General features: G+C 40.4%; 1 protein-coding gene across 5 annotated transcripts in view; it reads right to left on the minus strand.

Moving 5' to 3' along the window:
- The window catches only part of CPEB4 (cytoplasmic polyadenylation element binding protein 4), a 54,529-nt gene extending 42,706 nt beyond the window's left edge, over positions 1 to 11,823 (minus strand). For 4 of the 5 annotated variants that reach the window (XM_036313255.1, XM_036313254.1, XM_036313253.1 and 1 more), the window contains exon 1: positions 9,270 to 11,819. In XM_036313255.1, coding sequence (XP_036169148.1) covers positions 9,270 to 10,394 — 1,125 coding nt within the window. In that variant the 5' untranslated portion in view covers positions 10,395 to 11,819. Of the gene's footprint in view, positions 1 to 9,269 lie in introns of all 5 variants that reach the window. The other variant, XM_036313257.1, reaches the window with a different exon arrangement.
- Positions 11,824 to 12,045: the final 222 nt, after the last annotated feature.

Raw genomic sequence — 12,045 nt, forward strand, 5'->3', positions numbered from 1 at the left:
TTGGACAATAGCTCCATTCGCTCCCATGTGAACTGACAAATCAGATCTCTCCAGAAAGCCTTCACTAAAGAAACCACACTAATGCTGAGCAATAGAAATCCTTACAGAGGTAAACATTTCTTGTCACCATTTAACTGTATTTAAAAAACAGACCGGCGTTCTTGACTTGATTACTCAGTTCCTGGATCAATAGTCCCTTCTTCCTACTGACTATTTGTTCTCACCTTGCCTGGCAGAGAGAAGTAATTAAAATCCATTCCAAGACCTGCGTTAAATCACCACTTACTAGACAAGTGATCTTGACACTGCAGTGTCTCCGAACCTTGATTCCATCACCAAAGTGAGGAGCACACCTTCCTTATGAAAGTGAGGAGAAATGAGATCAGGCCTGCGACCACCTGTGCACAGTGCCCAGCAGTCAGTAGGCCCTTTCAGTAACTATTCCCTCTGCCCCTGCTCTCTGGTGCAATGGCAAAAGAGCCTGAATTGAGCATTGTCAATGCAGTATTGTTTGCAACTGAATAACTCAGCTGTTCTGTGATATTTCCTATAGCCCATTTTCATAGAGATCAGCAAAGTGAGCATTTTCATAAAGATCAGCAAAGTGAGCCCAAATCTATAAACCCAAAAATACCAGTATATGACTTATCCTTCCTAATAAGTTATTCAGGGCAAGAGGTCATTAAAGGAAGTAGGTAAATACTACTAAGATTCCTCCCTAAGAAATGAAGTAACGAGCGCCCTTCTGGCCGCTCCTCGATTGCGCTGCCTACTGGCTGCCAGAGCTCCTCTGCTCCACGTCTGCCTGGCCTGATCAGGGTCAACAGTCACAGAGAGAATAGTCACCCACAGGCACACTCTCTATTCATAGGCAAGGCTTCTGTCCTACAGGCTTGTAACCCATGTCATCTCTTCTCTTTTATGAGCCTTGACAGAAATTGTCACAAAGCAGCCTGTGCCCAATGTCAGCCTCTCTGGGTCCTCATAGCTCCCACCCCGCCATCCTTAGTTCTCCTGCGTCTCCGAAGCAGAAGGTACTTTTCAACTCAGGCACAAAGTGAGAGGTCACCAGACTTCACACTTCATATAGAGAAGGAGCACGCTTGCCTGGTCATGCAATCCCTTCCAGGGACCTCTGGAACCATCAAACATTTGTGGATTAAAAGAGAGCAAGAGATGAAAAGGTTTGATGCAGTCCAAAGGCCCGCAAAAGACCTCCAAACCTCTAAATTCCTCTTAAAGCACAAAAACAGAGTCAACCAAAAAGCTCTCAGGATTGTCCTATTCAATCTCCTTCCAGGGACCCTTGCACAAGACCACAGAAGCCTGAACCTCAGGGAAGGCTGAGAGAGGAAAACTGGCCAAGCTCCTCCCAAATTGTTGGTCGCCGGCTGGTGCTTTGGTGTGTCTGCTGGATCTCTTTTCTGGTGATGCCATGTGACCACCAGCATCCTTCTCTGCCCTGAAGGTGGTTTCCTTAGAGATTAGCACCAGGTTGAGTGGTGAAACAGGCTGAGCAGATGCGACAGAAATATGGGCCTTGCTTTAGTTCCTTTCTTTTAAAAATAACTAAAGAAAAACATTTTTGTTTTTAAGGGGGGAAAAGCTCCTTATCTTTTAGAAGCACAGACAAAACGATTTATAAATGAAATGATACAATACCTGGGAACTTCGTCAAAATCACATGAAAGGGAGGGAAAAGGTTAGGAAGACAGAGGGAAGAGGACTGTCCAGGAGCTGACGGTTGGTGAAGCCAGGTGACATGCGCACAGGGGCTTGCTCTATTTTATCTACTATTGAACAGGCTTAAAGTTTTCCACAGTAAATTTAAAAGGCCTGGGGGGAAACTTTACTCAGAGGGAAAAAAAACAGTTGGTCACTAAATTTTTCAGAAAGAAGGCATCATCTAGGCTGTTTCCCATTACTATTTAACTACAGTGACTTTATTTTAAAAAATTATAGTTGTTTATAAAATTTTTCCTTAAAATTAAGCTCACTTTGCCCCACGCCCATTATACAGTGTTTTTCACATTTTAAGAAAATGTGCTATTTGCAAGATTTTGATTTAATATTTCTGATTATTTGCTTTCTTATAACAACAGAATCTTCTGGAAGCTAAACACAAGACATATTTCATTTTATCCTCAAGAAGACCAGACAATAGAAATGAGAAAATGAAAGACCAGGACGGTTGAGCGGCTCGCCCTCAATCACACAGCTAGTTAGTGGCTGAGCCATATTTGGAACCAAGATCTGAGTTCCATACTATAATTAGACTTTTCTGAGTAGCATCATTCTCATATTGGGTTTTGTTTTGTTTTTCTAAGGTTCTTACAGATAGCAGCTACTTCACTGACCAGCATTTGATGCAATCCTCAAAAACAACTGGAAGAACTATTATTAAAAGTATGTTATGTAATATTTAAACATAAATATGGCTCTCAAATATATAATGCTGAGGGATTATGGCTGGGATATGTCGGTAAATATTCAGCAAACGGAAATTTCCCAATCTAATTACTCTACAATATGAAAAGCACTGTTCAGCTGAAGACTTTAAACTTTGTAAACATGAGCGAGCACCTGTAAGTGGCTGATGGAGTGTTTCTTTGACAGGTAATGGGACCTGCATTCTGCTACCCATAGGTTCAAGTCTGCCTTCTGTGGTACCACTTTGCCACCAAACTTAAATAAGCACACCTGTGTACAAGGAAGCTTGTACAAGCACATATTTATAAATGGGACCATTAATAAAATATTTAGAAATGCCATTTATACATTGTTTTTGGTATACCTAAAGTTGAATGTTAGTTTACTTTAAACAGCTCATGGATTAAAATAAAAGGAAATTATCTGGGCTAGTTGCTTATCTATAATAATAAAAGTGTAATATGCAAATCGACCAAATGGCCGAACAGCGGACAACCTTCTGGACGAAGCCCGGGCTGCGAGGGCCAAGGCAGCCACAGCTCCGAAGGCCTACTCTTGCACACTGGGCCTCTAGTTTGTTTATAATGAGAGAAAAAATGTTTGTTCAATATTACTCAAAGATTAGCACAGATAAAAAAATACATTAAATAAACCAAATCAAAATAATTTTTATGAGATATCTAGTCCTATGTTTAGACCACAACATAGCAGGTGCTTTATAAATAAATTAATAAAAATATGAAAACCAAAACTCAATTCCAGGATAAAAGCTAAAATATACCCAATTCAAATCTATGGTACCTTTTCCTATCTCTTAGCAAAAAAAAGAAATCACAAACTCTTCATTAAAATATCATTTTCTGTAATATATGCAAATGTTTCAAATTTCTTAAAATAACAAACTTGGTAAAATCTTTCAAAATACTGAAAGATACAGGCTACCGACGCTAATGAAAGTTTAGAGAATATACAACTATAAAACTTCTTTTCAAGAAATTTAGTAATTCTGCTAAAGGTATTATCTGTCCTGGGGTGCATTTAGTTTATCCAAAAGGAGCTCTCTGAGAAGTAAAACCTATGCAAAAAATAAGCAATACCAAGGATTGTTTGAACCATTCACAGATGCCCAAGCTACATTTGTAATTATTTTAACTTCATAATTTAATTCAATATTAGAGATCTATGCTTTAAATTTAAAAAAAAAAAAAATTCAAGGGACCTCACAGTAAGCCTTCGCTGTCAGGTATTGCCTGGAGACGACCGTCTTCCTGAATTTGAGCAATTTGCTCAAGGTCACGTAGATAATTAGAGTTTAGATAGAGTCAAACTTACGGCTGGACCCAGAGCCTATGCTTCACTCTGCTACATTTCTGGACTCACAAAATAGCCTTTCTCAGTAATTATTCAAGTTTCACCTTTAGGAACGGATTAAAAATAGAATCAATACCTTTATCTTTCTATCTACTAAGAATTTTCTGAAAACCTGAAAGTGGAACTCCTTCTGTTTGAATAATATAAAATGTGATGAGAGAATCAACACTAAATTTGAAGTAAACAAATTACATATTGCTATAAACTTATCATGGTAAAATATACCTTAATTTCTGCAAGAACAATTTTCTTTGAACCATTACATATAAAATGAGTTTTATCAGGAAAAATTAAGATAAATGCTAAAGTTATGGGCTCACTGCCTTAAAGAGAAACACGTTAACACGTTATGTTATCTGTGACGGGGCAAAAAACTAAGGTACAATAATAGTGTGCTGAAAAAATGTGATGGTGGATCTTCAAGCTTATTTTCCTTCTAGCAACATAGAGAACAGTCTTAAGAAAAATACATTAAGACTTTAAAATTCAAAGTAGACATATGTGAATGTTAAGACTGCCTTTCATTTCTTTCTCATAAGGATTATTTTCAAAAGCATAAATTCACAAACCAAGTAAGTAGCATCTTTCTCGTTGCAATTAGCAAAAAACACAATCAGTATGCTTGCAATAAACAGTTTTTTCCTGAAAGATGCTGGAACAATGTGTTGATCATATTCCATGGCTTCTCTGAAGACAACAAAACATAATCAAAAACTCTACCCAACTCAAATTCTATTCCATCAGAAATGCAATTACACCTAGTTAAAAAGCTTTCTACAAAAAGACTAAAATTAGATCTGGTAGACTTTTCCCAAAGTTTTTCTAGTATCTCAATTTTGCTGGAATTTACAGTGAAAATATTAGTTTCCTCTCTTCTTGTATAAATAAATACAAAGTCAAAGACCCCTCTTAAAACTATATTAAAAACAAAAAATGTAATGAGGTTGCACTTTAGATAATTTAATAACTCACCATGACTTTTAGAACTGAAGCAACACAGTATACTTTCTGTTTTAAAATGTAAGATGGCATTTATAATTTTAAGGATCCATAAATTGACAACCCAAGGAGAACTATTAAAGTGACATGAATTATTTGCCTGGTTAAGAAAACAAATCCATGGTGACTGTGTCTGTAGTAAGAGCAAATAATCTCTAAGTCCTAAAATGTCTCCCTATCAATCAATCTTTGTGACAGATTTTGTCCCCCTATTTTTTCTGCCTACTTCCTGGTTCTCAGCTAATGGAGGTGGGAACATAACTGAGCTGAAGATAAGAGAGTATGAGAATAGATACTACACAATTCCCCTTTACTTTTGTGTAGGGCAGATGATCTAGGCACCCTTCCAAAGAAATCCTATAGTCAAATATAATTGTTGGTGGTGCCCCAACATACTATTTGGTTTGGACATCAGAATTCCAGGATGTGCTTGTAGGACGGGGTGGATTCCTCCCCCCACCCCCCCACCCCCCATTAATGTGAAGGTCAAATCATGTCTATAGTCACATGAATATGGATCCCGTTTCTTCATTTTGAAATTGGGACAATAAAACCAGACCTCATGGGCTGAGAAACCTCATATAGGAAGTGAGACAACATATGCAAAAGCACCTATATTTCAGTGCCTGGTATGTAATCTATAATAATCTATAATAATAAAAGAGTAATATGCTAATTAGATCAAATGTCCTTCCAGGCGACCTTCCAGACAAAGCAGGGGCTGTGAGGAAAGCCTGAGTCTCAGGTGCCAGAGGGAAGCTGGTGCCAGCAGCCGGGGGAAGGAAGGCCTACTCTTGCACAAATTTCGTGCATCGGGCCTATAGTATGTAATAAAAACAAAAAAAGATTTGATTAGAATACTAAGTTTAACATTTTAAAGTTGATAAATATATTCTATTATTTTCTACTTTCAAAATGTTATCTATAATCAGCTTCAGAGCAGCATGTATCAATTATTCTCTGTAAAAAGATTCCTCTCATCTTATGTGCTTCTGGGAGGCATTTCCTTCCCATACCCCATCCCTCCCACCTGTATCAGGTTTTGTGAAGAGGCACTGTAGTATAATAGGTAAGAGCCAAATTTTGTGTGAATAGTAATAATAATAATAATAATAATAATAATAATAATGATAACTTTTACTTTGCATGATTGTTGAATGAATTAGATGAGTTAATATGTGTAAAACATTTAGAATATCATAGACATCTTAGCTATTATTAAATATATGTTAAATTTAGTTGTATCTGAAAACTGGACTTGAGAATGTTATCTGAATTCACACAATGAAAACTTTAAGTTAAGCAAAAGTAACTTAGAAACAAATTTTAATATGAAATATCCCAAAATACAATGCTTTGGAATATCAGTTATCTGGAAGATTATTCACATATTTGGAACCTGTGCTCCTGCTCCATAAACATAGATAAAAGAGAAGGTTAAGATTGGCCAAAAAAAAAAAAAAACCACCTCATTAAAAATGTTACCATTATTTTTAATTCACTATATGGTACTCAAACCTGCATTAAACAAACATAAAAACCATTCTGATGAATTTTAAATTAAATAAACATTGTTTAGTATTAGTTACATTTCAGGTAAGTTATTTCCTTTTAAAAAACAATACCATGCTAGTCTTTGATTGGATACCAATGTTATAAAGTAGCTCTATCCTGTAATGTCTGTGGTAAATGTAAAGATCTCTCTTACATCTAAGGAATAGCAATCAAAACTGAATTACTAATATCTATAAAATGTCTTTCCTAAAATTAATAGTGCTCAAAGAAATAAATTTAAATAAGAGAGTAGTGGTGTTTTTTTTTGTTTGTTTTTGTTTTTTAAAGAGTGGATTGTGGTAGTAAATTCCACAGTATCTTGCTTTGCTTAAGGATCAAAAGGAACTTAGAAAGTCACCCCCCCACACACACATTTTATAAAGAAACTGAGTCCCCCCAATGCTACGATACCGACTGATGGGGCTAAGACCACAACATAGGTCTCCTGGCTCCCAGTCAAATGTCCCTTCAAGGTTTTTCATATCAAATTTATCTAATTCATATCAATTCGAAACTATTTTTTGTGCCAAATAACTAATTCACAAGAATTCTTGTTAAAACAAACACACGGAACTACATTCATTCCAGTAAGCACCACAGCAGTCAGTTTACTAACTTGTTATGATATTTTCCAAACCCAATTAGGAATTTCTTGTTATAAAGATTTGTTTTCAAATCACTTATTTTTATTGTGACTTTCAAATCACCCCAATGCCAGAGCCTGCATACTCATGCGTGTGTGTGTGTGTGTGTGTGTGTGTGTGTGCATGCGCACTTGCTCTCCTGCTCTCTTACACACTCCTCAGTCTCTCTAAAAAACTGTGGGGATGGTGAGGAGAAATGAGCAGTTTACTTTCTAATCCTATCACGTTTGAGCCAGGTATATTGGCTCCTTTTTCCCACCCTTAGCATAATAGACAACAATTCCAAGGGATGAGTTAGTTTCTCACAATAGATTTTAGTAACAATCCTAGCCTACTTTATTATTTCAGAAACCAACTTAATAGAAACCATCTGATGGAAAAGATTTCACTTGTTAAACACATTCCATTAGCTCCATAAAAATATTATTCATGTGCACACATGTAGTTTATTCATTTTCTGAAATTTTTACTTTTCCCAAAGCAAACCTTTATCAAAGTTAGTAAACTGAGAATGGACAATAAACCATGAGCCATTCCATTAGTGTATAGTAGCAAAATAAAAAAGAATAGTATATTCAATATTCAATTCTGAGCCAATCTTAGTCCAGTTAAAATGTATAAAATGCCACCTTAGATTTTTTAAATTAGCAATAATACATGAGTAACTCATAGCAGTTACCTTTGCATTAAATTTCCCTTAAATTTATGTTCAAAGGAATGTCAAAAGTAACTTTTTAAAACTAGACTTCATGAGATTGTCAATGTCTTAACGGCCTTTTACCTGACCACTGAACACAACAATTGCTCCCTTCCGTTTGAGTAAAATCCCTTTCTAAAAACAGAAGCCAACAGAGCTTTTTGATCCTTAGGCAAAAAATTATTTTTAAAGAATCTAAAACTAAATTTAACCAAATATTTTAAGATACATTCTAACCATTACACCTGAATCCTTAGAGAGGGCATATTTCATTCCTTGGAATGACACAGTGTTTTCTTAGCAAACATCCCCCACCACTAAGTAAACTATCAATTAAAACATAATTCTTCACGTAATCTGTTTTAGCCCTTGCAGAAAGAGATCTAAAATAATCCTCTACCTACAGCACATGTGTATGTATAAGCATGTATGTATACAGGTATATTTTTAATCCTTTTTTTTTAACCTAGAGTTTGTACTCTTATAAGCTGTGTGCTCTTAAGAAGGTTATAACTTTCTGATGCTCAATTTTTTCATCTGTAAAATGGGATAATAATTGAACTTACCTTGTGGGGTTGTTGTGAGGACTGATTAAATGTTAGTTTATTATCTCATATAAATTTCCTGAACACATAAATGATCATACCCCCAAAATATACAAATTCAGTGGGGCATCTGATGTTCAATTAACTATGAAATTCCCCTTATCTCATATCTATCAGCTAGACCGGCTGCTCATTAATTCAGAAACATCAAACAATGTGAGTCTTGCAGAATAAGGATACACTGGTGGCAGAAAGACAAGTGATCCTGGCCGGGATCTATTTTTAGGCATGGTTTAATTAACTACACCCCTAGTGTTAACATTGGAAAATAAACAAATGGGTGAAAGGCATCATAAAAGAGTCACTCTAGATCTACAGTTTCATAGTATTCACAAATAAATCAGCATGAAGAAGACACTTAGATCATTTCTCTAGCAGTCCTTGCTGATACAAGGCAGGCCAGAAACTGCGGAGGTTTCAAAGGAAACTAATGAGTTCAGACTGTTCACACCGCATGGTTCAGAGAGGTTGCAGGTATAAAATGTAAGCGTGAGAAAACTACAATTTAAGGGTTGGTTTTCAGTGACTTGGTACCTTACAGTGGAGAAAAAGGAATTTTTTTGGTTATACAGTTACTGCATATGGGTAGAAAATGCTCAGCAGTTTCCACAGCAAAGGTATCTCTACATTATGTACTTTACATAAATAAGTAGGGAAAAACCAACCCTGATTCTCTTGTTAGGCTAGAAAGGTATTACAGTTAATAATTACGACATCACTAGCTAGCTACCTGGTATTAATTATGCCAAGTCATACAATTACCTATGGGAAGATTACAATGAGACATTCACCCAAGAAACAGCTGAACATTTTGTTCCAAGTTACACTCCTCTCCTACCAAAATAACGTCTGGTAACTCATATTCTAAGAGCTCCAATAGGAACATGGACAATTCAAACTGTCTTACTTGGATACTACACCAGGCCATTTCCTTATTCATCTTTATCTGTTAGTGGAACACAATCTTACCGGAAAAGGAAAAATGTTGTCAGCCCTGTTCAAGCTGTCTTCCATCCAGGACTTAGGAGCAAAGGCAGAGCTGGGGCGAGCGTACTTCTGGAGCTGAATATGATTGCTTGCAAAATTTTTCTTCAAAGGCGAGATGGAGTTCAGGGGCGTTATTCCTCCGTTCAGCCCTCTGCGGTGATCGCGGCCTTGGGAACCTCCCCAGCCACCATATCCACCACCTCCCGGGCTCCAGGAAGAAGAGGGTGTAGGAGAGGGGCTCTGGTAGCTGCTCCATGGAGAGGGGGGCTTGTTAAGATTATTCGCCAAGTGAGGCAGCTGGTTAAAAGCAGCATTTCTATGTGTGAAAGGTGGGGGGTGGGGACTGGCAGGCGACCTCCTTTGCTGCTGATGCTGGCTGTGATGATGCTGGAAGTGAGGATGATGAGGGTGGTGCTGGGACAGAGGCCCGATCTGCGGGGAGAAGCTGCCTCCGAAGCCAGGGCTGACATGATGGGGGAAATTCTGAAACAACAGAGCACCGTTATTAGCCGAAGCAGCGGGGACCCCTCCCTGGTGAAAGAAACTGGCATCTTCGTTGATGATTGTAGAGGAGGAGGGCGCGATGGCCGCTGACCAGTTACTGAAGCCAGTCAGGGAGGAGGCGCTGGACGTCAGGGGCTGGGTGGAAGCACCGAGCCCTGCAGCTTCTTGATAATCAAACCCTGTCAACACGGGTGACTCGATTCTGATCTTCTCCTTCCCATTGCCATTTTCTGAAGAAGTGTCCCCTTGATTTTCTTCCGATTTCGCCTTCTCCGTTTCAGGCAGTATTCCAGCTTCCTGTCCGGGGCTGGGGGAGAGCTGCTGCTTTTCCAGGGGGTCTTGCTGCTCCTGTTGCTGACTTTTGGCTTTTTCTGACCCCAAGATCTCATCCTGGATGTTGTGGGCAGCCGGAGCAGGGAAGAGCCAGGCTGAGCCGGCACTGCTGCCATTGGCAGCTGTGTTATTATTTATAAAAGCAGCAGGGCTGGGGGTGGCATTTTGGTGATGGTGTGGAGGCTGCAGATGCGGGTGGAATCGGACTGGAAAAGCAGATTTATTCCCAGTATTGCTTTGCACTAGCACTCCAAACCCGTAATCCCCCATTTATTATTTTTAGGAGCAGAATCTTACAATAATAAAAAAACAAAAAATTAAAAAACTAAAAAAACACGACAACCTGATGTTTCACGCCTTTGTATCCTCTACCCAAAATATTTGTTTGTTTGAAATGTCTTATTAATAGCTAGCTCAAAGATTGCAGCGTATCACCCTAAATAGCTCTGATTTGGAATTCTGGTCTCTGAAAAGAAAAACACACTAAAAAAAAAAACCACCCAAATCTCATCCAAAATGGGCTTCTTTCTAGGAGGGAATAAAAACGAAGAGGGTAAAAACCAAGTCTTTGGTTAGTAAAATAGGCGCTTTCTTTTTTTCCAAAGGAAAATGTGTTACATGAATGACAAAAACACAGCTTCTCAAGCATCTATGGATGTAGAAGAATAAGCATTGCGCGGAGTAAAAAATATATATATGTCTATGTGTGTATATATATAATTTAACAATCACATATGGTCTTCCTCAGCAGATTAGATTCACTCACATAAAAATTAGAATAGGGCTAAAAGGGGGGGGGAGGGGGAGAGAATACGTTCTTTTCTTGGCAGCTTGGTTAAAAAAATCGGGAATAATTTAAGAACATTATATATTATATATTTATATATAGATAGATTATATTAGGGTATCTGGGGCGGCGGCGAATTCCTGGTTGCGGGCGAGGAGGTCAGCATCGACTACTGGGAAGGTGACCGCAGGGAGGTGTCTGCCGTTCCCGGTCCCGTGCCTGCTCCTCCGCGGGGTGCAGCTTGGGCCTCGGGGGCTGTCCCGGAGGCTGTGGGTGCGGGTCTCGCTGCGGTCGCTGTTCCTGGGCTCCCCCCCGGCTTCCTCTCCCCCATGAAAGGGGCTGGCAACACCCGGTCCTCCCTCCGCGGGGGTCGCGATCGGCAGGGACTAGCGAGACCGCACGAGGGCCAGCCGGCGGCCCGGGGGCGCGGGGACCGCGGGGGCGACCTGGACGGTCCTGCGGGCTCGGCCTCTTCCCCTCGCGGCGGCTCCGCGGTGTGGCTCCCTCATGGGACCCCGGGGCGGTTTGTTCGGTTCTCTCAGTTCGATTCTCCGCAGGGAGGGAAGCAAGGAAAACCCCGCTAGCGGCGTTAAGAGAGCAGGGCCTTCCCCCCGTGGCGCGCTCTCGCTCTTTTTCCCCCAAGGTTTTTTGTTTTTTTAAACTATAATTTAGAAGGCTTTTGTTTCTCCTCACGGTTGCTGGGCCGCCGCCGTCGTCGTCGCCGCCGCCGCCGCCAGCGTCGCTTTACCCCGGTCCGCAGTGCCCGCTGTGGTCGTGGCGGCCTCCGCCTGGCTCTTCTTCTTCTCTCCTTCTTCCTCCTCTGCTGTCGCCGCGGGCGCCGCCGCCGCCGCCTCCGGTGCTCGGGTCCCGCAGCCGCGGCTGAGTCCTTCTCCTCAGGACCGAGCCGAGTGAAATGACAACCAGCTGGAAAGAACGAGAGACACTTCCGGTTCGCAGAGGGCGGGGCGGGGTAGCGCGCACGCCCCGCCCACCCGCCGAGAGACCAATCCGCTGCCGGAATTTAGACGGGGCCACGCCCCTCCCCTCCCAGGAAGGTCGAAAAGTTCCCTCGAGAGACGCCCCTTCCGTCAGCGCCTCGCCCAGTGAGGCCGGCCGCCCGGACCCCGCCCCCAC

Source organism: Myotis myotis, unplaced genomic scaffold, assembly GCF_014108235.1.
Source record: "Myotis myotis isolate mMyoMyo1 unplaced genomic scaffold, mMyoMyo1.p scaffold_m19_p_6, whole genome shotgun sequence".
Taxonomy (NCBI): Eukaryota; Metazoa; Chordata; class Mammalia; order Chiroptera; family Vespertilionidae; genus Myotis; species Myotis myotis.